Raw genomic sequence first — 26,427 nt, 5'->3', positions numbered from 1 at the left:
AGATGGGCGGAGTCATTTTGTTCTGAGAAAGAAAGACTCATTTCTGCTCGACCGTTGGTCGCCATTTTGAGGACCTTTAACGAACTGTTGAAGTTGTAACTACGCAGTTAATTATTTGCGTTTTTTTTTAAATAGTACTTTCGCTCACGTAAGGATAAATGTCTCGATTCAACAATAACCGTGGTGGGTACGGGATGAATCAATTTCAGCCACGCAGAGGCGGAGGTCCCGGTGGCCCTATGCGTGGCGGAATAATGGGAAACCCGCATTACCGAAACCACCCTTTCCAAAACTCCAACCAGAACCGGAGGGGAGGCAACAACAACTTCGGCGGATCGAACAGCCCGAATTCCCAACAGAAGTCTGCGCAAAACCAGTCGAAGCCACTTATTCCTCCACCGAGCCCTGGACCGGCCCTCACCATGAAAGGCCCGATGGACCAACAGAAACCACCGGCCCAGCAGGAGCAGCAGAAACAGAACCCTCCTGCGGACCAGTCGAAGACCCAGACTTCAACTCCAAAACCGGAGACGACCCCCGCTCAGGCCAACCAGAACCAGCAGATCAAAACTCCGGCTGGGAATGCCAACGCACAGCCGCCGCAGCAGCAGCAGCAGCAGACTCCACAGCAAAACCCGAAGCCAAGTCCACAACAAGGCCAGAAACCCGCACCGCAACAGAGCCCCAAGACGGTTCCGCAGCAGAGCCCGAAACCCGGTCCCCAACAGAACCAGAAACCTGGTCCACTGCAGAACCAGCGACCCGGTCCACAGCAGAACCAGCGACCCGGTCCACAGCAAAACCAGAGGCCTGGACCCCAACAGAACCAGCGACCTGGTCCCCAACAGAACCAACGGCCCGGTCCGCAACAGGCGTCTAGACCAGGCCAACAGCAGGGCCAAAGGTCTGGTCCCCAACAAGGCAACAAGACCGGTCCAGTTCAGGGTTCGGGCCCTAAGCCGCCCCAAAGGGTGGAACCAATGGCCGAACAGAGACCGAAAGAGGAACCCAACAAGAGCGAGTCAGATGAAACAGCGGTGAGTCTAAAACCGGTCAGATTAACAAGACATGGCAGCAGCTAATGGCGACAGACACGGTGAAGAGAAGCTAGCTGACGTTAGCCCGCAGCCATCTTGTCTAACAGTGATTCACTTTGAATTTTTATTTCGTAAAACAGAAATCAAGGCGCTGAAAATTTAAAATGGTTTCTCGAGAGATACTAACTTGTTTCAGTTTACAATAATTACTTAACTTAAATCAATATTAGAACTAAAAGAAAATAAAGCAACGATGAAATGCACATTCATATGGGCTCAACGTAAGTATAGAATAGAGAATAAATAACCTTCCTCAGTTGAGAAATTCAGGTTTATCAGCAGCAAGGTGTCGGAAAAGAAAGCCAAATTATGTCAGTTAACACAAAAATTTAAATATAAAAATAAAATACAAACACTGTACAGTAAGGCAGAATTTAGAGCATAATAAAATACTGTGTTATTAAAAATGACATAGTCCGATTCTAAGAAACATGCAAAAAAAGAAAACCAAATGACAAAAGTCTTCAGTCTGATGCTTTGATTTCAACTAGCTCTTTTTAAGGATATTTTTGTTTAGAGACTAAATAATTAATTTTATTTGTTGTAGGTATTTAAAATGTCTTCCACTTCCAGTGTTAAATGTTCACTACAGTTTAAAGTTTATTAATCTTTGAGAATGTGTTTTTGCTTTATTATGCCATTACAATCATATTATTTTAAAATGCTTTCAAAACAACAATATTACTGTTTATTGCAATAACTTCTGGGACAATTTATTGTCCAGAAAAAAGTATTGTGTCAAGCCTGGGCATGAAAAAGCTGAATATAAGTTGAATGGTACTCCAGTTGAGTTTGTCCCTGAATTAATTGACTGTTTTATTGTTGACAGATGTTCAAGGCAGCCTTGTCCATGTTGCTGAAGCCTGGAGAGAAGTCCTACACACAGAGATGCCGTCTGTTTGTTGGTAACCTGCCAAATGACATCACAGAAGATGATTTCAGGAAACTTTTTTCAAAGTATGGAGAACCTTCTGAAGTCTTCGTCAACAAAGGAAAAGGCTTTGGCTTCATCAGACTGGTAAGAGGCGATGCTCTGAACTGTGACACCAGCTGAGCACGAGAAACTGAATCCGTTTCCTGTTTGTGTTGTAGGAGTCGCGGGCGCTGGCAGAAATCGCTAAAGCTGAGATGGACGACTATCCGATGAAGGGCAGACCGCTTCGTGTTCGTTTTGCTACACACTCTGCTGCGCTGTCTGTGAAGAATCTGTCTCCATTTGTTTCCAACGAGCTCCTGGACGAAGCCTTCTCGCAGTTCGGCCTGGTCGAGAGGGCTGTTGTTGTCGTTGACGATCGTGGACGCTCTGCAGGGCGCGGCATCGTGGAGTTTGCTTCCAGAGCCGCTGCTAAAAAAGCTCTGGACCGATGCAACGAGGGCGTTTTCCTTCTCACCGCGTAAGCTTGTTTTTTAGTTATGCGCACAAAACTGAGACCTGATGGCAAAAGTTCCTGAATGATTTCACTGATTTATTCATCTCTCTAGGTCGCCCCGTCCTGTAGTTGTTGAGCCTCTGGAGCAGTTTGATTGTGATGATGGACTTCCTGAGAAATTTGTCCAGAAAAACCAAAAATTTCAAGTGTAAGTTTGCTAATTTGGTTGCTTGTGTTATGCTAACCTGCCTCCATGATTCAGTCTGGTCTAACATGCTGGATGTTTGTGTTTCAGAGCGCGTGAGCAGCCTCCTCGCTTTCCCCGCCCCGGCTCCTTTGAGTTTGAATATTCAAAACGTTGGAAGTCTCTGGATGAGATGGAGAAGCAGCAAAGAGAGCAGGTGGAGAAGAACATGCGTGAAGCGCGCGAGAAACTGGAGAGCGAGATGGAAGACGCTTACCATGAGCATCAGGCCAACATGCTGCGGCAGGGTGAGTCCCAAAGCTGCTCAAGCAAAAACAAAAGGCTGCAGTTTTGTTGTGAATGGAAAATGAAACGATATCTGTCAGTTTACTGTTCTCTGCTTATGTGATCATCAGAATAATCATGGTTTTTGTTTTCCTGCAGAACTACTGAGGCGGCAGGAAGAGCTGCGGCGCATGGAGGAAGTGCACAACCAAGAAATGCAAAAGAGAAAGGAAATGCAGCTCAGGTATGAGAATGATCAGCTTTGATTTTTTTTAGAATGATTTTGTAACCACATGGAAATATGGTGGGTCTTTAGGGCAAAACTGAATTAAAACAAACATCACTCTGAGGAACTTGTGATTATTTTAATTTATGTTTTATTAAATAAACAGACAGGAAGAAGAACGGCGCAGACGGGAAGAAGAGCTTCTCAGAAAGAGGGAAATGGAGGAACAGATACGCCGTCAGCGTGAAGAAAACTACCGAATGGGAAACTTCATGGATGTAAGAGCAATTTTATGTTCAACTCAACAACATATGATTTTAGTTGTTTTTTGTTGTTGTTTTACCTGTTTGATAACTATTTCTGTTTCACAGAGAGACGTTGACATACGGATGCACACCAGTGGCTCCTTAGGCATGGGAGGTAAGTTCCACTGCATTGATAGATGGAGTTACCCAGAGACAAAAAGCTCAGTTTGATGTGTAATTCAGTTTTAAAGTCACAGTTTGAGACATTTTCAGTTTGTTTCAATCAAGAGAGACTGAGTTGTTTTAAACTCTGGGGTGTTTAACGTGTTGTTTTCTCATCAGACATGGCTTTCAGCGGATCCAACCAGAACTTTGCGATGAGTGGCCTCGGCTTTGAGGGTCAGTCTGGACTGGGATCGTCTCCAGGAGGCATGATGACCAGTGAAATGGTAATGTATCCCACTTTGGGAATATAGTTCACATGTGGCTGTTTATTTTTTCTTTTTGTGTTAAATATCTGATGGTGATTGTAGACATGGAGGCCAGCTGGGCCAGCAGCAGCTTAGAACACAAGTAGCTTCCTCTCTTTAAGACTTTGTGGTTGGTGAATAGTTGGAATATGAAGATTTATAAACATTGTTCTCCATGGCAGCTTTGTCCCCTGATTAACCCTGGATTAATCACATTTAGCTACAAAACCTTCATCCTGCACTAAATCACCAGATAAATCTGTCAATGTTCCTTCTGCTCTTTTCTAGTGTGTCATCTGTGTCCATAGAGGATCTTTGCAAGTCCTGTCTCTTGTGAGCGTGACAGGCACTTTGTTTTGTGGACAGCAGAAAATCTTTTTTTTTTTTTTCTGTAACTATCAGCAGCGCTCCAGTTGAAACGTTTGCTCCATTTTTACTTTAAGGCATAACTTTGATGAACCACAGAAATGGGAACTTGTATTTTTGGGTGGATGTGTGGAATCTGTATCTCTACCTCTGTTGTTTGAGCAACTTTGAGACTTTTAGTAGGGCTGTACTCGGTTTGCTCCGCTAGTTATTCTTTTTTTGTAACTGCAAATTTAGAATGCTTTTAGTGCAGGATGATGGTATTAAAAACATAAAGGACTTCATCAGAGGGGTCAGGCAAAAATGGAGACTATTTGTGCTGTAAACATGTTGGAGGTGTGTGTTGGAGTGAAATATATTTTTTATATTTTTTCTCTGGATTGAAGAGTTTTTCGGCTGACAGTTGTTTACATGCTGCAGAACTGACCATATTCATAGTTTGTCTGAATTCAGTTGAGATGTCCCAGTCAAAACCTAATCCGATTCTGACTCTCCATCAGCGTCCCATACAGGCGATTTGGGGCCTGAAGTGACTTTTAATGGTTTATTTTGGCAGCAGCAATCTTACAAAAGTCGAGAAAGCTTTTATAATGCTCTCTGTAGGACTGGGAATTTGTCATTACTTATTACCATAAAAAATATTTCTGATCAGAATAATTCAGATTTATCGTGATGATTTATTGATGTTTGAATACCCCTCCATTTGCTCCATATGAGCAAAAATAAAGGCCAAAATGTGATGAAATGTAATTGTTTTTTGCAGCTTGGTGATGGTAATCCCACTTCATTTAAGCGGTGTCCTTCAGAAGCCTGATTAAAAATGGCTCTGTCTTTGACAGCTGGTTTGTAGCTCTGTCTGCCAAAAACTTTCTTTAAAAAGTCCTCCAAGCTGCCCTGACTGGGCGTCTGGACCGTTCATAGAGAGTCTCTGACTGGACACGTCCAGCAACAGGCTTTGTTACACTGGTGTCTTTATCCTGGTAATGGTGTTTGAAATGCTGGGCTAATGCTAGCATGTGTGGCTATTTCTGGGCACTGTACAATTAGCTGAAGCAGCAAATATTCTCCTATTTTCTGTGATCTTCAGGTTAATGAGTAAAAATCTGTGATTGTTGGGTTAAACCCAGACTCATAAGTTAATAAAACACAGAATCTCAGATGATCATAAACTCTGATCATTTCCCGATCCGATACTCAAATCGGGACATTCTGTGACTATCATCCATCTACAGAACTGTTTCTCTGAACTTTGAACCACCGTTATTCTTGTGATTAATGAAAAACTGTTTCCTCTTTGTGTTAACTGAGTTAATGTTTTGTTTTTGACATTTTTTTTTGTTAATGTACATTAAGGTAAGTTGGAGACGCACTGCTGCAGTGCCTGCTACATTTTTAGCTCCTTTAGAGACGATCAGAGGCTAAGTGATCACCGCTGAACTACGTTACAGTAGCAAAGGCTCTTCTTTAAAATACAAGGGATGATCCATCAACGTTTCTCATGCTGTTTATGAGAGAGTAGCAGTTTAAAGACTTCAGATCTCTTAAGATTTAATGCTCTCATAATCTTGATTAAAAATGTGGCATTTATTTAATTTCACTGTTGTTGCTTTAAGTAGAAGTTTAGTGATTAGAATAGATTAGTTCTTTAACATGAATTCACCATGAATATCAGCTGGTTACTGTCTAAAGTCGAGTTATCCTTAGTTTAGATCTTTTGAGATCAGACTGTCACTCATGAAATAGTACAATATTTATAACTTTAGGTGTTATTTTAGTATCATTGCAACTCACACCAGTTCATCCCTCGTTTTCTAGCTATGACACTTTTTCTGACTTGGGTCTGGTTCTGAGAATCTAAGGCTACGTTCACACAGCACGTCTTGATGCTCAATTACAATTAGTTTTTCTATGATTCAACTTTCTTTTTTTATGGTCGTTTCAACTACTACTTAAATGCGACCGCAATGAAACTTCTGTGTGAATGGTTTACGATCCCAAAGCCACTCGCATGTACAGGAGAACGTAGACGTCACACAACAGCACTCTGCTTACAGTAGTAATGATGGACGCTGCTGTCTGTGGATCAGCTCGTTGAGCAGTGAGAGCCAACAGTGTCTTCATAAACTCATAACAAGACCAAGGAAGCTAAAGGTTAGGCAATGAAAAATTAGAATATGTGCCATTTACCTGCTATGTGAACGTAGCCCAAGCTGACTGTTAAATAATTTAGAATGGGAAAGTTTTTACTCTTTATTTTTGCAAGAATTAATATTCTTACCTAATATCTATGCAACAATTCATCAGAGTTTCCAAGTCTATTGCTGTCATCCCTTGTGAAGCTCTTGATTTATGTTTTTAAAGATAACTGAACAATGGTTCAGCTATCTTTAATTCTACATATTCATTCATATAATATTTCTGTGGAATCCATGAAGGTTTGATCTTTTGTCTACGATATTTCAGTTGGACGTCAACAAACTTCCTGTCTGCCATATTGGAGGACACCCAATAGCTTAAAGGGGCAGTAATGTGTAAAATTGACTTTTAGATTTTTGTCATGATATAATGATATTCCCTCATTAAGACATGCCTGGAGTGTTCCCTCGATTCCTTCATGCATGTTTAATCTCCATGGCAACCATTCAACTGTGCAAAACTCCTGGGTGGATCTAGCTCCACCTTCAAGGCTCAGCTCCTCCCCCTACTCAACTCCTTCAGACTAGCCAATAGCAATTGGCAAACACCTGGTGGAACTGCTGAGATCATAACAGGACCTACTTCTCAGAACAATGCTGGTAAAAATGTTAAGTCGTATTTGATATAAGGTTGAAGGAAAGCACATTATTTAAACTGGCTTCTCACAGACGGATGTGTTTAGGTATTTATTTTTATTTAATAAGTTTCTAGATTTACTTCTAAAAGACTATTTTAAATGGTCAGCAACACACTTTCTCAAGTACAGAAATTATAAAAAATTGTATTTACAGCTGACTAAAGTTTAAATATATATACATTTTTATTCTATTCTATTGTACCCAACACACTGAACTTTAAAACCAAGATGGATACTTGCACGAGAGACCAATCTTGCCTACGTCTACAAAGGTCTGAAGATCAGCCGCTGTTGGAGGTTTGACTGACAGACGCGCCCACCAGGTCACGTCTGCGCCGTGCGGTTAGCAAACGTCACACCTGTTTCCAACTGTTTCCTTTTTTCCACCACAAACGTTTGTGGCATTGAAGCCAAACTGGAAATGTGTTTGGTAAACTTAGCTGTCCTTTCTGCTCCTAGTCCTATGATTGAGATTCTTTTTTTTCCTGTTAAAAGAAAAAAAATCTCTTCATCCTGAATGTCATTTTGATGATCGCTTTCTCTGGTTTTTAAGCTAATTGTTTGTCCTCCAACATGGTGCTGGGTATTTCTCAGTGGCGTCTATAGAAACTGTGTTGCGATATGACTGATTAGCAGCTGGTGAATATGGTCTGTATTGGACCTTAAGAGCATTATGTGCTGTAGACTAGCATGCACTGGAGAGCAGAAGACAACAGGAAGGCCCAGACTAATGAAAACGTTACCCTCTCTTCCTTCTCTGTATGTAACCTGTGGCACCTGTGGACCTTCTATTGGAACGAACGTTTCTCCGGATGCGTCTCCTGCTGATTGTTTCATAAACCTTCACACAATACACACAACCCACCTGTTTTCCACACATTCTTTCACGTCTCCACATGGACATGAACTGTGTGCCGCTTTCGCACCGACTCCTTCCCTTACATTAATCCTCATCTCCCTGCAAATTCCCACAAAAGCAGCGCAGCGAGCGCTATGTGCAGGGCGGCGCTAGAGGAATGGGCGCCGGTGCCGCAGCGTACGGCCGCGTCCGCGAGGAGTTTGACGGCCCCATTAAGAAACCCCGTTTTTAAACGCTGCGTTTTGTTCCAGCAGCACTATTTGTAAAGCTACTCCAAGACGAACATGTTGAGTCACAATTATTGTATTTAAGTTGAATCTGTTGCATCATTTTATCCATTTAATTGATTAGTTTTATAATTAAGTCGATACTTTTTTTTCTTTTTTTTTTACTTTGTATTGCCATTAGTGTAGAAAGGTCACCCCGGTGTGATCCAGTTGTTCTTTCAGACCATGTATCCTTTTCATTTCTAGATGTATTTTTCTGTGAATCGTCGTGAAGTGATAACTGTAACCTTTCTGAACCTCCTATGGCTTTGTTTTGTGCCATAAAATACTATTTGGAGTTGAAAGTGACTATAATAAAGACAAACTGGTTCCATCAGGACAAACCTTTAACGTTTATTCCTAAACCTCAATTCTGATTCCACCATTTTCCTGCAGCAAGGTGATAACAGAAGAAATACTGGCAGTAAAACGATCACGTTGGGTCTGTGCGGGTTTCCTGGGTTCAAAGTTGGACTAATGACCACATACACATGCAGTTCAGTATTCAGTGAAGTTTCTCAGTCGCTCCGGCTGTTTGCTCACACTCGCTTCTCTTTAGTTTGCTGACTGGTGTACAGCAGATCACTCCATTGAACTCTGGTATCTCCGCTTTCAGAATCGCTCATTCCCAGCAGGTCTGTGATTTTATTGACTGTAACGCTTCGTTTAATTGAGTCAGTGTTTACTGGAAGAGCTCAATGCCTCTACTGTGCTTGTGACCTTTTCCACACATTTATGAAATGTCTTATGATCTTTGAGTCGGAGCAGCTTCAACCAGCTTGCTCTTGCCTGAATGTTAAGTTTATTATTCTCCTCACGAGGCTGCGGTTACTGTTTGGGATATTTTGTTCCCCAAAAAAATTTTTGTTCTTTGAATTTAGTTCCACAAATTACAGCTCAACTATGACTTTACTAAATTACTGCCATCTTAAGGGCAACAAGCCCCATCAGCTGCCTCTTTGTGGCGGCACACGTGTCAAGCTGTGGTGCCTTGTGACCGTTTTTGAATCCGTTTTATTCAGAAGCGTCACAATCACTCAGAAAACTGTCCAAGCCTCGACTGCAGTAACCTGTCCTGTGTTAACACACCGACCAGCACGGTCCAGATGTGACCCTCTGCAGCGGTTTTCATCTTTAGTTTACCTCTTATTTCTCTGACACTCGGTTTTAAATGCACAGGAGTGAAAACATACATTTTCTTTTTGAAAACAACTTAAATTTGTTCTTTTTAATACAAACTTTTATTGCTTAAAATGGAGTGCAAATCAAACATCACTTTGTATGAAAACTTTAAGTTCAAAAGCGGATCAGAAATAAAACATTTCATATTAACCTTTAAAAATTGACTATGTTGCACATCACTTTCAGTCTCAAGTTTGAAGTATGAAAATAATTTTTGTAAAACAGATATTTCTAATCTAAAACCGTGTATAATATGCCACATTCTGTACTAAAAACCATCAAACGTTCGTCTTTTGCAAAGAGGGAGAAAATTGTACCTTTTAGCAGCTGAGTGAGCTCCTTGCATGTAGCACTTAGCATTCGTTAGCAGCTCATTTATTAGCCGTAGTTTATTGATTTTTCTGGATCTCAACAACGGACTTGATGACGTTTCTGTGTCTGGCCCTACGTTCTTTGAGGATCGTCCATCTTTTCTTTCTCTTACTGTGAGAACTGCTCTAGTTTTGACGTTCTCCAGTTTACATGAACTCTTTGATCTTTTTCTTTTCACCAAGTTGCCATGTTGTGACCTGTTGTACACGCATGCTTAGCACTCAAGTTTCATACGGTTCTGCATGTAAATGTCATTATTAGCCAATTTTGAGTTAGACTCAATACAATGAGTGATTTACCAAGAAGATGAAGTTTCTTTACTGTAGCATATGTGTCTGAAAATGTAAAACAGTTTTTCAAAGGCAAAACAACTTGATCACAGTCAGCATCCTTTGTGCTTAATGAGCAGCGCTGAGTTCTGTCTGGATAGATGGTAGAACCCATTATACATCAAGAATTATTGTTTTTCGTTAACAATTATCTTTTGTTCATTGCTTGAGTGGTCTTACCTTAACCATAAACAAAACACTCAGTATGGTGTTTTTAGCTACTGAGCATCATGGTGTCCGTATTTAATGAGGAAGTCTCTCTTTGCACCTCTAGTTTCATACTGCCACACTTTGACTAAACAACAATGTCGGATTCCTCGGTTGTTTGTGTGACACCATTTTGAATATCTGCTGGACAACAATGCTAATTGCTGGGGTGATGATGTGCTTCTTGTAATGGTCTACTCCGATGAGGAGAAAATAACGCACAAATATCAATTTCTCACCAAAATATTGGCATTTATTTTATACCTTGTTCCTGAGGGATAAATCATCCTCTCTGGTTAAAGCAGCAGATGCTTGTTCTTAAATGAGAAGACGTCGTTGTTCTTCTGCTCATGATCTGACACCTTATGTGTTTAGCGCCACCTTTTGAGTGGGAGGAGTATTGTCCTTGCTGCTTGGTACCGTTATAAAACTCTGGACTGCAGTCGGATCTTCACAGGGTCCTTACTGGCCATCATGTCCAGAAAACAATCTTTATTTCACTCAGGTTTCAGAGTGGAGTAGGTTAGAAGCTGCAGTTTCCTGTTCGTAGTTTAACATCCCAGATAATAATATGGTCAGAATATAAACTGAATAAAGCCAAACTGAATTTATAAACATTGAAAAGCAGTTTGGATTTTAACTTTTCACCCTATGTGATAAAAAATAATTTTACTGCCAGCTTTGGCCTCTAAGCACAGTTAAGGGCCTTCAAATAAAGGGTTGTTTCACTTTTTTATTTTAATTTTTAAAGAATCTGAATCAAAGCTTTTACTCTGGAATTAAAATTCATACATTTGTCAGTGTGGACAGTTGACCGCTGCTGAAGAGTTTTTATGTTTTTATTTTTTGTGAAACCCCAGACTTGGTGGGTTTTCTGTTTTTTGGCATGAGGATCACCTCTGATGGGATCCTAGTTTGAAAACCCAGAAGTTGGAGAAGACATGTAAACATCCTGTTTTTAAAAAAGGTAATGTATCTTTCAGCTTTAATATCTACGGAAATATTAAAATCCCATAGTAAATATCTGGTATTTACCTTTTGGTATTTATCAACAATTATTGGAGATCTATTGCGACTAAATTTGACATTTTTTAGCCTTTTAGTAGATTAATACAAACATTGTGTCATTTTTAAAAATTAAATGTTTCATAAATGATCTTGTCCATATTTCAAGTGTTCTGGATAATTTTTGACACTTTCATAACTACTGACAGCTTTTATCAGAGCCTGAATAACAGAAAAGTTAACTTTTTTTTTTTTTTACATCAGTACATTTACAGCTAATCCAAAAAATATTCAAACCCCTGGCAGTTTAAATGTAGACATAAGTCTGTTTCTGTTTGCAGATCACTCAAAATCACCTGAATGGGTTACCAAAAAAAAAAAAAGATTCATGTTATGATTATTTCATGGTGAACACAAATTGATAATGCAGCAGTTAAATGCTTTCTTTAATTGCCAAGCAGCTGTTTGCATTGTTTACTCTGAGCAAATGTTATTACTTCCAGTTGGTACAATTAAGATCAACCCTAAATCTTAATCTGGCTGGGGTATGAATAATTATGGACCTGCATGCGTTGTGGTAAGCTTTTTTCCCCTATTGTACTTTCTGATTGATTCCCATTTTGAACTGAACCCCGAAAGGAACTTTTAAACGGATTCAGATGTCAGTTTTTGGACCTTTTTATTTTGTCGTTTTTGTCTGTCAGACTTTTTTTCTGCTTTTTTTTTATTTTATTTGATTGAAGCTAGAAGACGAGAAACACCAGTTCACAACACGTCGACTCGATGCACTTTACCAAAAAAAGTCCTTTCAATTCAATCATACACTTTCCAAGTCAATTAAATCAAATCTAGTTGATCCCAGTTATCAAACAATCCACCAAGTTTAGATTATTGGTTTTCTGTCTAAGGAAATTAAAAAGATTGACTTCCACCATTCACTCCTCCTGGATGAGGATGTAGCAACAGTAAAGAGGGAAAAACTCCCCAGTAACAAGAAGAAACTTCCAGCAGAACCAGAACTGGACTCACTTTGAACGTCCATCTGCCACAACCGATTGGTGGTTTGGGAAGACATAAGCACTGATTCAGGAGAACTTTCTTCATCCATCCATTATCTTGCATAATCTTCCCTAAGGTGGTTGCGAGAGGTGCTGGTATCCATCTCCAGTGGTCAATGGGCGAGAGGCGGGTCACCCTGGACACGTCGCCAGTCCGTCACAGGGCAACACAGAGACAGACAGGACAACCAACTGTGCACACACACAACCACACCTACAGAGAGTTTAGAGACCAGTTAACCTGATAGTCATGTTTCTGGACTGTGGGAGGAAACCGGAGTACCCGGAGAAAACCCACCAAGCACAGGGAGAACATGCAGAAAGACTCCAGGCCGGGAATCGAACCCAGGACCTTCTTGCTGCAAGGCAACAGTGCTACCAACTGCACCACTGTGCAGCGGCGTGCTTTCTATGTTAGAGAAAAGTAAGACATTAATGGTAAGACATTAGTAGCTCATTTAGAGGCTTCATCTGGAAAGAAACGGCCAAAGAGCAACTCTGAGCCACTTTTACAGGCTAGAAGGGAGTTTAGAGCTAAACTGAACACGAGACCACTTAATTGACGAAAAAGAATGTAAAGTTTAAAGCTGACATGACGGCAAATAATGCAAATTGGAGAGTAGTAGGAGCCTGAGGTCATTTTGACTGCCTGCAGCTTCAGTCTGCAGCAGCGTAGCTACAGAGAAAGCCCAGCATTGTGAGATGTATAAGAATATTTAAATGCTGCATCCCAAAGATTAAATCAACATTGAAGTTTATAACGGGTAAGAGATTATACATTTTTTTTCAAACTTGAACTTAATGATGGCCTTATTTTCATCCTAAATCAGATCCCACGTGACTTTTAACATTGGATAAATGTGGCTTGTTCTGCTTGGATGTTACATGTTTGTGTTGTATGAATATTTTCTTTAACAGGTCTGACCAGCTCTAAACGTTTTGGACTGTAAGACATTGTAACATGGATTTAATTTATAGATCCAAGCAGCAGACGTGCTTTATTTTATAGTATTTCTGTTTATTTCAAACAAGGACAAATAGCTTTATGGTAAGATGATTTACAAGATCAACAGCCGTGCTGGGATTTTTCTCCTGATCTTTCCTCGGTGAAATGATTTCCTCTATTTTTGGGGATTTGTTTTTTATTTTTTATATAGTGTCACAAATATTTAGTGGCATATAATTAAACATATATCCAAAGTTTGAAGAATATACTTCAAACTTGTTTTTTAAGGCATTTTTGAATACAAGTCCATTTGTTTTGTTCAATATACTAAAATCTTACTGGCTCAAAAAGCAGAATTTTGAGTTTCTGGATGAAGTTGTGGAAAAGTTGTGGTGATAATTTTCACTTCCTTCTATTTGAGTAGAAATCCTCATTTCCCCCCCACAACGTTAATTATTGTTTGCAAAATGAGTTGTATACATATTTATTTAATCTGGTAAATTATGTAAATTCAGCATCACCAGATTAATACTTAAGATGACTTGCAAAATAAAGGTTATTCCTACATTGGAAAACATTTTTAAATCATTTCATATAATTTTCTAATTATAGAATAGGCATTGATGGATGTTTGGACATCTTGGAGTGTTAACTTTTAAAAGGCATGTTGAATCACAAACTGAATAGCCAAATAAAACTGCATATTTCAATGTTTAGCTTTTCTTTTTACAATAAAGCAGAAAACTATCATGCATAGCAAGACGTCAGTCAGTACTGATTTAGCTAAGTTGTGTATTTGTATTGCTGTGTCTCTTTGTTGGTGTTGTATACAATTTGTTCTTCTTTAACAGGTTTGATCATCTTTAAGATGTTGGACTATGGAAAGGAACCAAGAAAGTCTGTAGCTTCTGCTGGACCGTATTAGTTTAGTCTGTGTAGTGAAGAAAATAGGACCAAGCACTGAACCCTGTGGTACTCCATAAGTAATCCTGATGTGTGAAGATTTTTCAATATGAACGAACCGTAATCTGTCATGTAAATACGATCTAAACCAGATTGAGATACCATTTAATATTGAATGGTATCTCAGAAGCTCTGGTATGAACATCATAAATGAAATCCAGGCACTGAAATATCTTCCTGATGTATCGCTGGGGCTTTGGTCATGTGTTTAGTTCAGCCTGCCCGGTTACCCAGGTGGAGCAGAGTTCAGCAGGAAACGTTGCTCACATGTAGCTGAGCTTTTTAACCACAAACGACAAAAACAGACATGAAAATTGTTGTTTTTTGGCAGTAGGAGCTGTGCTCCAAAAAGCAGTAGGGAAGTTTGACAATAATCGTCAGTGACATGGATACAAACTCCCAGAATTCCCCTCTTTAATTTCGTTAATAAAAAAAAAAAAAAGCTTGAACTGTTTTGTTCTCCATAGCTTTTTATGTGGCCCTCTAGACTGAAGATAAGTTGCTTTATCTGTAAACTGCCAAATTACTCCAGTGTGAAAGGTGTTCAATATTAATTTTAAGAATCTTCCTGGATAAAATACGCAAAAAGAACGCAAGTTTCATTAAGTCGAATGCAGGGACTGCTATTAAAGTTTTCAGTTTATGTATGTTTTCATTTAGCCGCAATCGGCCATTTGAGGACATCTGTGATTTTGATGTGACCCAAAATCAAAGACTTTGATACCACTGATCTGTGGACCAGTGGTGGATTTTAGTAAGTAGCCAATATTCAGGCATAAAATGACTCGCTGACAATAATCACCTGCATTGGAAAGAGGCATTAAGTGATTTTTATCAACAGTGGAGGAAATCAGACTTATTTTACATTGGGTTTAAATTGGGCTTAAAGCCCTGTAGTTGATTTTTACTAAGAGCAGTTTTGCCCTTTGATTATTATGAACAAGTATTTTTCTGAAGTTTTTTTTCCCACATTTCGTCTTGTAAATCTACTTTAGTGCTGACATTCTCATAGTTTTACTGTAGCACTAATCTGGAGGTTACCTCTGGTCTGAAACGATTTAATTTCTGCTTTTAGTTAAAAATGTTGCTCAATTTGTGCATTCTGCTCTCCAAAGGGAAATGTCAGCCTCGTCTCCCGTCAGTTCATCATTAAATCCTGTTTACCTCCTTTGCAGATGCTCTTTCGTTGCTCATGTGCTGCTCTGGTAAAAAATAAAAAAAACTAGGAGAGTACGTACTTCCCTCGTTTATCATCTAACATTAAGAACTGCCATAGTTTGGATTCCTTCGACCGTTGAAAACCAACGTTTTCTCTTAACTCTAGAGCAGATGCTTTATCAGCCTGGTTGTTTTTTAGAAATGAGCTTCGTTGAGGTTTTTCACCACAGAGAGAAAAACAAAGCTTTAGCAATTTAGTGCAATTTACACTATTGTTGACGATATCTAATGTCATGACTACGGTTCATAGCAGCTGTTGTAATTGCCTGTTTTAATGCAATTTTATACATTTACATTTTAATTCCATGTCCATTAAATTGAGTTTATATCATCACCAATTCTCAACTCAAGGCACTTTGCAAGAGAACAGATTTAGTTCATGTCAAGAAATGCATTTTCATCTCACTGCAATCAAATGGACTGATTCAAATTCATTAACAAAAACTCCCATTTGATCCTCATTTTAATGCAGTGCAACTTGGCTTATTACTCCCAACAGTAAAAGGTTTTTTATCCAACACACCAGCCAGTTGGATCAAGGAGCAAACCTTCCTTCCAACTAATTGATTCAAGTCGATAACGTTTCAGCAGTCGCCTATCGTGAACAGGTATGGGATGATGGTGGAAGACGATGGTAGTTAGAAAAAGTGGTCAGTGTATTCTCCAGCAGGCCACGCCTATAGCAGCATACCTGCAGAGATACTTCAAGATGGGTACAACTAGTTTACATTCTGAACTTTATCAAAAAGGTAAAGTTTTAAAAGTGTGTTGGAAAAAAACTGGGGTGATAAAAGATTTGCACTTTGAAGTGCTCTGTTGGAAACATATGGACCAATCAGATCTCATATTTATGATGAATCTTCTGGATTTTAGTGCTTCAGTTTTTTAACTTTGTGGTACTAAAGTTAAGCCTTAAAGTAACAAACGCATGGACTAGTTTTCCTATGTCACTGTGGTATGAGATGTTTTTCATTTTGTAAAATTGTGCAGGTGAAAGAAGGAACCTGTCCCGGTCAAAGGTGATGCGAAGTCTTTGTACGATATTACTGGAGATCCAAGTTAAGTACGGAGTTTGTTTTTCAGATGCTCTGCTCCAAAGAGCTTCCACATTGTCTGAATTTAACAGCAGAAAACTGAGTCATTCAAGTTTGTATGTCTTTAAGAAGTGTGTGTAGTATGCCTAATTTATTAGATTCATCAGGCTTTGAGTATATCATCTGCATAATTGTGGAAATACACCCCATGCTGTCTGATAACGGAAGCACATATACAGCGAAGAAAAGGGATCCAAGCACACAACTCTGTGGCACTCCATAATGAGCGTGAACAAATTATCTAAGATAAATATCCAAATCAGCCTGATGCTTTCTATTTATTGCTCTTTTTGTAAGAAAAAAATTGTGATCAACTGGATCAAAAGCTATCTGATCAGTAGCTGCGTTTCCTTTGACTACAAAATTGTGTAAATTGGAATTCCGAAAATAAATTTGCTTAGTGGAAATGCCAATTTTGGAAAAACAGCAAAAAAAAAAACTTTTTGTGTTAAGTTAGTTTGTACTCTGCAAAACAGCAGTGGTAAACTGCTGTAAACTGCAGTGTCACGTGACCAAACTTAATCACGTCTGACTTTTATTGCATTTCCTATTGAATGGAAACACTGCAGTTGTAAAATTGTTCTGCTTTTTTCTCTAACATTGGCAGAATATACCAATGGTGACAAATTTTTGCGCATGTTTATAATGGAAACGCAGCTAGATGCTGCCTGTTTGGCAGCAAGCGTGTTGCTCACCTGTAGCTCAGCTTTTAAAACCAGAAACGGACATGGAAATGTTTCTTGGGACAGAAAACTTACCCAGAATTCCACTCTTCAACTGTGCTGATAGAGAAAGTTTGAACCTTTTCTCCTCATGATTCAAGTAAATAAGAGTTTTAGATTCAAAAAAAAGTCTTCAAAATGCAATTAGACCAGAACGTTTTCCTAGTTGCATTACTAATGCTGTTAAATCCTATTTAGTTATGAAATGTCGCTTTAGCACTGTGGGCTAGGAGACCTACTGATGCAGAACCTGCTTCAATTGGAGCAGAAATGAAAATGTTTCCTCCTGTTAATCAGGAAACTCAGACATGTTTCCATCACAGAAGAGATATTGATCTATTACTGAATGTTTTAATGACTTGAATTGAATTAGCCAGTCAGTAATAAAAACATCAGACTGACTGCATCAGAGTTTATTAAACTCTAGTAGGAAGGCTATTTACCTGGAAATCTTCTGGAGCTTACCTACCTGGACTCCGTGCTTCGAGGTTAACCAGCATGAAGTATTAGTGCCAACATTTCAGTTCAACTCACAATAACAAGTCAGCCTTAAGGAAACAAACTTTAGGTTGGGATTTTTATGAATATGGTTTCAGATTCAGTTATTTTTCAGCTGAAGCCCTTCCTGCCTGAACACCCACTGCAGGTTAGATATAAATAAACCTGAAACAATTGATCAGATTAATTATAATTCATTTATTATTGTTAATTGTCACTTAAAGAACATTCAGTTCTGTATTTAACTGCTGAAAATGTATATTTAGGATAAAAACACAAAACTTAAGAGGCATAGTTTTAGCTTCACCTGGTCCAATTTCACTAAAGCAATGCTGTTATTGCATTCTAGGCAATACATTTATTATGTCTTCATTTGTATTAATATATCTCTAATTGTATGTAAAAAGGCTCAAGTTGTTAAATAAATTCAAAATCTGGACAATGTGCCAATGTACAGGTGATTAGGGTCATGGTGCACAGTGCAGCATTCAGTGAGTTCTCAGCATAATTGGCTTCTTAACTGGATATTTCGGACCAGACCCGGCAGCATGCAGCCTTACCTGCTGCTCTGCATGTGTTCAGTTCACAGCTAGCATCACATTCATGTTAATTACTGGTGTTAGCCGTGTGTAGCGTTAGCATCTCAGTCCACATTTCCAGTAGAAGAACTGGACCGACCCAGAGGGGTGTAATCTGACCTCTGACCTCCGTTGCATCCCAACATGAAGTGCCTCCAGTGGCAGCTTAACGTTTGCAGGTGGACGCTGTGTGTGTGTGTGTGTGTGGTTGTGTGTGTGTGTGACGTTGGCTACCTGAGGTGCGTTAGCTGCTGTCAGAGGCAGGCCGCCCGCTTCTCCATACACACATCTCCTCTGCAGTTGGGTTACTATGACGATGAGTAGTTCTGCAGAGGTCAGTGGACAGTAGAGCCTGGACTTGTTTACACTGCAGCCAGAGGTATGCTTACACAGATGATCTGAACAGTAAGGTAAGTGTCCCCTCCCCTCCATGTTTCTGATTGCAGCTGTGCTTCTCTCAGGAGCGCTGAGGGCTTCTGGCATCACACTGACAGGATGGCGTCACAGTGCAGAAACGGGCCTGGACCGGGGTGTGTGGGTGGGAATGCAGCACCATGTTGACCTCTGCTGTATGTGTGTGTGGGCAGTACTTTACTTTTCTCCGTATGTTTGCAACAATACACCCGTGTGTATCTGACTGGGTCAGAGCCGGAATCAGAATGTGTGGAGTAACACGCCGAGTATCTCCAGACAGAACCAGAAACAAGAATTTTAACTTCAGTTGAACGTCTTTCAACAAACATTTTATCTTTTAATATAAAAGATAAAATTGGTTGGTGGGAAATATTCTTTTTTTATTTTATAAATGTAAAGACAAGGTTGAATTCATGCAAATATTCGTGGTGCAGATCTGGGAATGTTACATTTTAAAGGGGCAGCATTATGTAAAATTGACTTTTTTAGCTTTCCGCCGTGTTATAATGCTACTTCCTCATCAATAACATACCTGGAGTGTTGCCTGAATTGTTTTCCATACATGTTTGAGAAATCCTTTCATCTCCATGGCAACCATTCAGCTGTGCAAAACGCCTGGGTGGATTTAGCCCCGCCTTCAAGGCTCAGCTCCTTCAGACTAGCCAGCAGCAATTAGAAAGCACTGCAGAGCTCGTTATAGGAGCTGCTGCTCGGAGCAACGCTGGTAAAAACGTGGAGCCATGTTGGGATGACTTCAGGCTGACAACATGGCTGATTCAGAAAGAGCAGGAGTTTTTAAAAAGACAGAGGCCCAACTTAAAGACGTTAAATTAGGAAGTAAAATTTCTTTTGACTTATTTGATATATAGCATTTTTATAATAACTGAAGGTATTATATGCTATGCTATAAAATGGCGCCAAGTGCCTGGAAAATACATAATACTGCCCTGTTACGGTTTTTATTAAACGATTTGAAACAGATTCAGATTTCATTCTCATTAATGTGCTGCTGATTTTCTCTTGGCCTTGTTACTTTTTTCTATTGGAGAAACATCAGGCAGGTTTTGTGTAAAAGCTGTTGCTGGATCTGTTTCTGCTCCATACATGACGACCTGTAAGGAAATGTTTTAGTAGAGCTGGTCCTGGAGTATTTATGGTCCCTTATGGATGGAAAAATATCCAGATCATCTTTGAAACTGTTGAACTTTGATCTGATTAGCTCCAATAAATGATGGAGGTCAGGAAAATCAGGTGGTTTCTGTTTATTCTGTTCATCTTAAACCATGAACTAAAGGATAGGAAACCAGCTTAATGTTTATCTCTCTGCTGTAGCTCCTTTATTCACAGGTTTACTTCCCGTTCCACATGAACATCGCTTCCTGTCTGAAACGATGGAAACCTAAACGATGGCAAAGCAACTCGAAATAAAATTCTGACTGAAATTAAGCGGAAACATAAATATCTCCAAGTATTGGATTGGATTTAAACTATATTTTACCATCAACGAAACGTACTGTTTCATTTTTAGGACATATGTCTGAAACTTAAACCCCATTCTTGTTACTATTTTATATTTGATTCAGTGAAAAATGGAAATAATTCCAGAAACATGTTCAGTGTTCTTTAAAGGAGACCTGCTGTGCAAAATTCACACTTTGCATGTTTTTATACTTGCGTTTGGGTCTCTACTGCTTCTAAAACCATCCCAGGTGCTTGAATAATCCATCCCGCTGGTTTTTGGCAGCAAATTAATGTTTTTTAGTGTCTAGAAAAGGAGCAGTTTTAAAACCGTCAGATTAAGTAACAGTCCATGGCACGCCGCCGGTGCCCAGCAACCCAAACTGAGCTACAGCACATTTGGTCAGCTGGTTTTACAGCTGTATGCTCTACACAATGGCTGCTGGAAAAGACGTGTGTTTTGTTGTTGGCTTATCATGCAGAAACCACCTGCTTCATTCTTGCTGGTTGTACAGGAGGCTCTACTTCTGCTTTTCAAAGATGCATGGTTGGATGATTGTGCATCTCTTTGCAGCCTTTCTGTGGCATTCAGAGTTTCTGTTGGGTTGGATTTTAATGAGGTTTTTATTTACACCTAAGTTTAAATGTGAAGCTCGGATATAATTATATTTAAATATTGATTAAATAAGATTAATGTGAAATGATCTGAAACGTTCAGAACTCTAGTTTGTGGCTGTTTGAACCCAGAACCTCTGGGTGGAACTAAAATAACCGGATGAGATGAAGGAGGATCTGGTGTGACTTCCTCAGCAGGAGGTCGTGTTTATTTTATAATTTTTTTGTAAATGTAATGCACATTGTTATGATCAGTACTTACATTTGAATTGCAAAAGCTGGTTTTTATGAGTTAATGAGACATTTTTGTTCTTTCGGAGATTTGGGTCAAATTTTAAATGAGATTCCACAAAATCTAACAATATCTGGAAAATAATTTTCTTTTTGTTTTAAAAATTATCTGTACAAAGTCAAATTGGCGTTTAGAGGATTAAAATACTGACATCTGATCAATATATTATTTTTTCATTCATGGAATAGAAAAATATTAAGAGCAGTTTTCTGAAGTGGACATTTTTGTCTTTAACGACCCAAAGAGGGTCGGTTTTTAATCCCTTAGAGAAAATAATCCAGAGTCTGTTTACACATCAATTTCACCTGATGTCACCAAACCAGCTCTAAAGGGTTAATCTTCTCAGGTTTGTTGAATGTTTCGTAGTTTGGAGCACAACTGAAGTTTCATTGATTTATGCAAGAAAATAAAAAAAATACAGCTTTTTTTCCCATATGTGGGCAATTTTTTTTCCTTCTCGGTTTTATAATGGACTTAAGATTTCCAGTTTTCTAAAGTCGAACTGAAAATGGGGTCTTGTGCTCTAATTCAGGAAAATTTTGTCCAAATGGGCAAAAATGTAAATCAAATCCACCTTAAATTCAGTTATTGATCTGCTAAATAATTACATTTCGAAAAGTGTTGCATGATGGAGCCTCACTTTGCTGCAGTAAATCCATAAACTGTTCAGGTTTTAATTCTTGGCTTCCTGCAAGCAGAACCCTGATGGGGAGAATTTGAAAAAGTTTTTTTCTTCTTCTATTGTTTGGAAACTCGGTTATATTTTCTGGACGACTCACTTCCTGTTTATGCTGTAAAACGTTTTTCTGCTGCAGTAAACGACCTGATTAATCATTTGGTCTCTATTATTGCAGAATAGCTGATGATTATGTTTTACTCTCTGTTGCTCCTGAGCTGGACTCGTAGCTCTTCATGTTGGTACTGGGAGCGCTGTGGTTTGGACCGGGTCGGGCTTTTTTTTTTTTTTTTTATCTCCTCTGCAGTTTTTCTGTCTGAGTTTAAACTTTGGGTCAGTCGATGGTCGCCTCGGTTCTGTTCAGCTGGTTGTTTGCAGTCGTGCTAGCAGGGAAATATTTCAGCCAACAGAACCAGAAGATTTGGATCAGAACCGGCCTGTGGTTGGTGTTCAGTGTGGAAACTCTTCTTCTCTGTCTTCTCTGTCGCTCATGGAGGTTCTGGTTCTCCCAGATCCTCAGAGGAAGTTTTATCCGTCTGCACTGTTACCCATTTCTCCAAACAGAACCTTTTTATCCCATCGGCCCAAACCGTCCTCCCTCCCGTCTCAGTGTGATGCCAGAATGTCCCTGTTGACCTTAGATGACCCCTTGTGTCTAAAAGGGCGTCGGGTCTTAAAGTTTTGGTGCCGCTCTGCCGGGTCGGTACCAGCTGCGGTACCAGGACCGCCTTCATGCCTGCTGACTCAAACAGCAGCTCATTCTACCTGATTGCAACACGGCCATCCGACACACACACTGCTGACCAATCACAGCCATTCTCTTACTGTGTGTTCTTCTCACCTCAGGAGCCTCGACCAATCAGAGGAGGCTGACGGTTCCACCTGAGCAGCCACGGTAAGGTCGTCGTCTGCGTGACCTCTGGACTCTGGATGCTTTCCCAGCTGACTGACTTCCTGTTCTCCTCTGTTCTCCTCTGCAGGTAAAAATCCCACCTGAAGTTTGAGAACAGGAAGCCATGGAGGCTGAACTCCATCAAGAAGATTTAAAATGGTTCACAACTCGGCACAGGAAGGTAAATGTGAAAGATTTATACTTTTATTAAACATCGTCTCTCCCTTTTCTTTGAACAGATCTTTTGCTTCATTTAGTATCAAATATGTCGTCACACCAGGCCACTAGATGGTGCTGTGGGTTTAGCATGGCATCGAACCACCTGAGCTTCCACCTCACCAGCTCCATTTATAATAAACCGTTAAGCTGTCTCCCATGAACAAAGTGCTCATGTAACAGATATTCTTCATCAGAATTGTGTTAAATAGAGCAGGTAAAGTAATATAACGCTGTCCGCCATTTTTTTTTGTTAGATTAGCGCTGGAGCCGTGAGGTTGTGTAACTGAAGAGCGGCTGTGTGTAAACTGGGTCTTGGCTAAATGACGTTACGTGTTTGTTTGACCTTCTTTTTGGAAATGAGGTCAAAATATGAAAACTATTGGATATTCTACCAATATGAAAGCCATTAAGTTCTCTCTAATGAATTTATTGGATATGCTATTGTAAAGTATTGTCTCAGTATTTGTAACCTCTTAGCAGCTGTCGTTGCACTGCATTCATTACACTGTTCTGCATTCTATTTCTCAAAGATTTGTAAACAATATGGAGAAAAAGGTAAAGGGGAAGCATTTCCTGACGTTTCTTTTCTTTTCTGTTCTTTCAAGGAGAGGCAGGTGAAGCTGCAGTACCGGGATGCAACCAGCAGGAGGCGGACATCCGGCGGACAGATTCTGTTTTTCTGTTTTAAAATAAAAGAGCAAAAACTGTTTTTGTTCCTGCCTGAGTTTATTCAGCTGTTCAACCAAAAAAATAGCTGAATTTCAGACAATGTAAGCCCAGAGTTGGGCTTATATTCGATAAATGTATCGAGTTACATTTATTTGAACAATTTTGTGGCAGTGAGAATTGTACTATCAGGAGTATTTTTACTACATGGTACTTTTTACTTGAAGCATCAAATAAAATTTATGAATATTCTGCTGATGTGAGTAACTTCACTGAAAGAAGAACAAACTTGTTTTAACTAAAAATTCACCAGACAAACCTGTAGTGTTTTAGTTTCATAAGCTTAATATTGAAAGAAATGTATTTGGAAAAATGTTTCTCTTGCTGGATTTGTAATTGTTTCATTTTGGTCTTTAAAACAGCAACATTTCCACAGAACTTTATATTTTGGTCCATCTGATGATGCATTTCTTAAATATTAAATTATTATTTTGATCAGTTACCCAGTACTTGAGTAATCTTTTAACCATTTTGCTCACTTTTACTGTACTTAAAATGTTGAAGTGGTTCTACTCTTACTTGAGCTCAGCTGCTCTCTGCTCTCTGAACGTATCGCCTGTATTTGGCCGGATCGGGACAATCTGTGCGGCTCCGCCTCGCTGCCTCCAGCTCCGATATAACTAAGGCTAAAGGTGCAAAGTTTCCGCCGCTGCAACACGCTCCCATGTTGGCTGTCAACCCTGGAGGAAGTCCAACCCGGACTCAGCAAGACGATCCGGTCTCCATCTGGGTCAGGTTCACGTCTCACCTGAGCTGCTGGTTGGAAGCATCATTACACCTGGGTTCTGGTCCCGAAGCTGTCAGTAATCTAGATTATTATAGAAAATGGTTTTCAGATGTTTATGTAAAAATGCAGTATTAGAATCTGCAGCATCAGACAAATCAGGTGGGAAATTATTTTCACTTCTGAATTTGATTTGACATCTTTTGCTTGCAAAAAACGGCAAAACTTGAAGTTTACAAAGGGTTAAAAACCCGCAGAATAAAAAAATCTGAATTGAACTGATTATTCTTAAATCAGCAAAACAAACCGATTATGAATCATAAAGTAGTACGGAAGAGGATTAGGGCCATCTGTAAAAAAAAGTTAATTCAGAAGTTGTTTTTTCCCAAGTCGTCTTCGAGTTCATTCAAGTTAAAATGATTTAAAAATCATTCTCTTTGTTTATAGTCAGATTATTTGCAGTTGAGAATCAGAATTTGAGTCTTGTGAACTTTTAGCGCCTTCATCTGTTTCTTGGGATTATTTATTTTAATCTGCAGTTTTCAGAGCTTTTCCCGTTTTGCCTCAGCAGCTGTTTGGTTGTAAACCGAGCCGGAGGAAGGAACAGTTCACCTAACGCCCAGCTGAGCAGCTCCAGCTCTGCATCATTAATGCTCATCATGCATCATTCATGCTGGTCTCAGTAAAACGCTCACCTGTAACGGTACATCCACCATCCGCCCCCTGCGGCGCGGCAGCGGCCTGGCAGGTTCACCTCGCTCCGGTCCTTATGACAGACCCGGCCGATAAGCTCCCTGCAGGGGAAGCGGCCCAGATGAGCGGACCCGGTGCCGCCGCTCCACCGGCGCTCCTCAGCGGGCTGTGGCACTGCGGGTCCGTCCAGAGGAACAGCCGCCTGCTGCCCGCCTCTGTGCCGCCTGGACTACGGAGCAGAGCCCCGCTTAGGCTGCCGTCTCTGACGGCCAAAGCGCCCCGCCGGCGGAGCAGCATGGCCCGCCTCAGGTAAAATCACCCGATCGATCAAAACTCTGGGCTAAACCTCACCTTATGCTGCACTTTGTTGAATTAAATTAATATTTACTGCTAAATGCATAACAAAGATGACATTATGTTGAAATACAACATTAAACACTGCTATAAATTAATCTAAAATGTAACAAAGAAATAAGCAAATTGTAATAAATTGTTTGATTTTTAAAGTTTGCAGGAAGTAATTATAAGAGTTGAGAAGTAACTAGTTACATACAAAACTAGTTACATTTACTAGAATAAGTAAATTTAAATACAATTAATTCAAGTACACCTTACTCATCTAAATTATACTACAGAGTTAAAGATTTTTGAATAAATTAGGTAAACCTTACTTACTTCATCTAAACCATTAATCAAAAATAGGTAAAAGTGATTTGTTTTTAAAAGAAAAAAATCAATAACATGAAAATGTTAATTTTGTAGTTTAAAATTACTTAAATGATTAGTTACTTAATTAGTATCAACATTCCTTTACACACACACACAGCCTATATATATATATAAATAGAGAGAGAGTGTGTGTGTGTTGGGGGTCGCCCAGGTGAAAAAAATTATGCTTTAGTATACTTTAAACATACTTACATTTGTGAAAGTACACTTTAAGTATACTAATTATTAGGTGTACTACCTATAAGTATATCTGATGTATACTAAAAATACACTTGTACCAATTTCGAAATTAGTTCTTTAAACACACTTAAACATAATTGTATCAAAATACACTTTTAATATATTAATAGTATATTTAAAATATATTTGAAGTATATTAAATATATATTTTTAATATAATTCTGAGACAGAATTATTACACTCAAAATATAATAATTATATAAAAATATGATAATAAAGCTCTGAAATATTTAAAAAGTATACTTTAAGTACACTAAGTACACTTGAAGTTAAGTACGTATAGTATACTAAAATATACTATTAGTTGTAATTTAATACTATTTAAATACTACTAAAGTATACTAAGCACAAAATTAGTTGTTCCAAAATAGTACAG

At 39.3% G+C, this 26,427-nt stretch overlaps 1 protein-coding gene across 3 annotated transcripts; it reads left to right on the top strand.

Moving 5' to 3' along the window:
* sfpq (splicing factor proline/glutamine-rich) lies at positions 1–23,646 on the top strand. 3 transcript variants are annotated; one of them, XR_014089685.1, is made up of 12 exons: positions 1–1,037; positions 1,927–2,115; positions 2,190–2,491; positions 2,580–2,675; positions 2,763–2,959; positions 3,096–3,180; positions 3,329–3,440; positions 3,534–3,582; positions 3,750–3,856; positions 22,675–22,723; positions 22,809–22,901; positions 23,545–23,646. XR_014089685.1 is itself a non-coding variant. In XM_008422877.3 (10 exons), the coding sequence occupies exons 1-10, from the start codon at positions 159–161 to the stop codon at positions 8,165–8,167; spliced, it is 2,127 nt and encodes a 708-aa protein (XP_008421099.1). In that variant the 5' UTR covers positions 1–158; the 3' UTR covers positions 8,168–8,545. The 3 variants fall into 3 exon arrangements, 2 of the variants coding, with proteins under 2 accessions (XP_008421099.1, XP_008421098.1); XM_008422877.3 differs by lacking the exons at positions 22,675–22,723; positions 22,809–22,901; positions 23,545–23,646 and adding an exon at positions 8,057–8,545; XM_008422876.3 differs by lacking the exons at positions 22,675–22,723; positions 22,809–22,901; positions 23,545–23,646 and adding an exon at positions 8,054–8,545.
* The last annotated feature ends 2,781 nt before the right edge of the window (positions 23,647–26,427 follow it).

The sequence above is a fragment of the Poecilia reticulata genome, chromosome 11 (genome assembly GCF_904066995.2).
Source record: "Poecilia reticulata chromosome 11, P_reticulata-male-v2, whole genome shotgun sequence".
Taxonomy (NCBI): Eukaryota; Metazoa; Chordata; class Actinopteri; order Cyprinodontiformes; family Poeciliidae; genus Poecilia; species Poecilia reticulata.
This window is presented reverse-complemented; position numbering and strand designations above follow the sequence as displayed.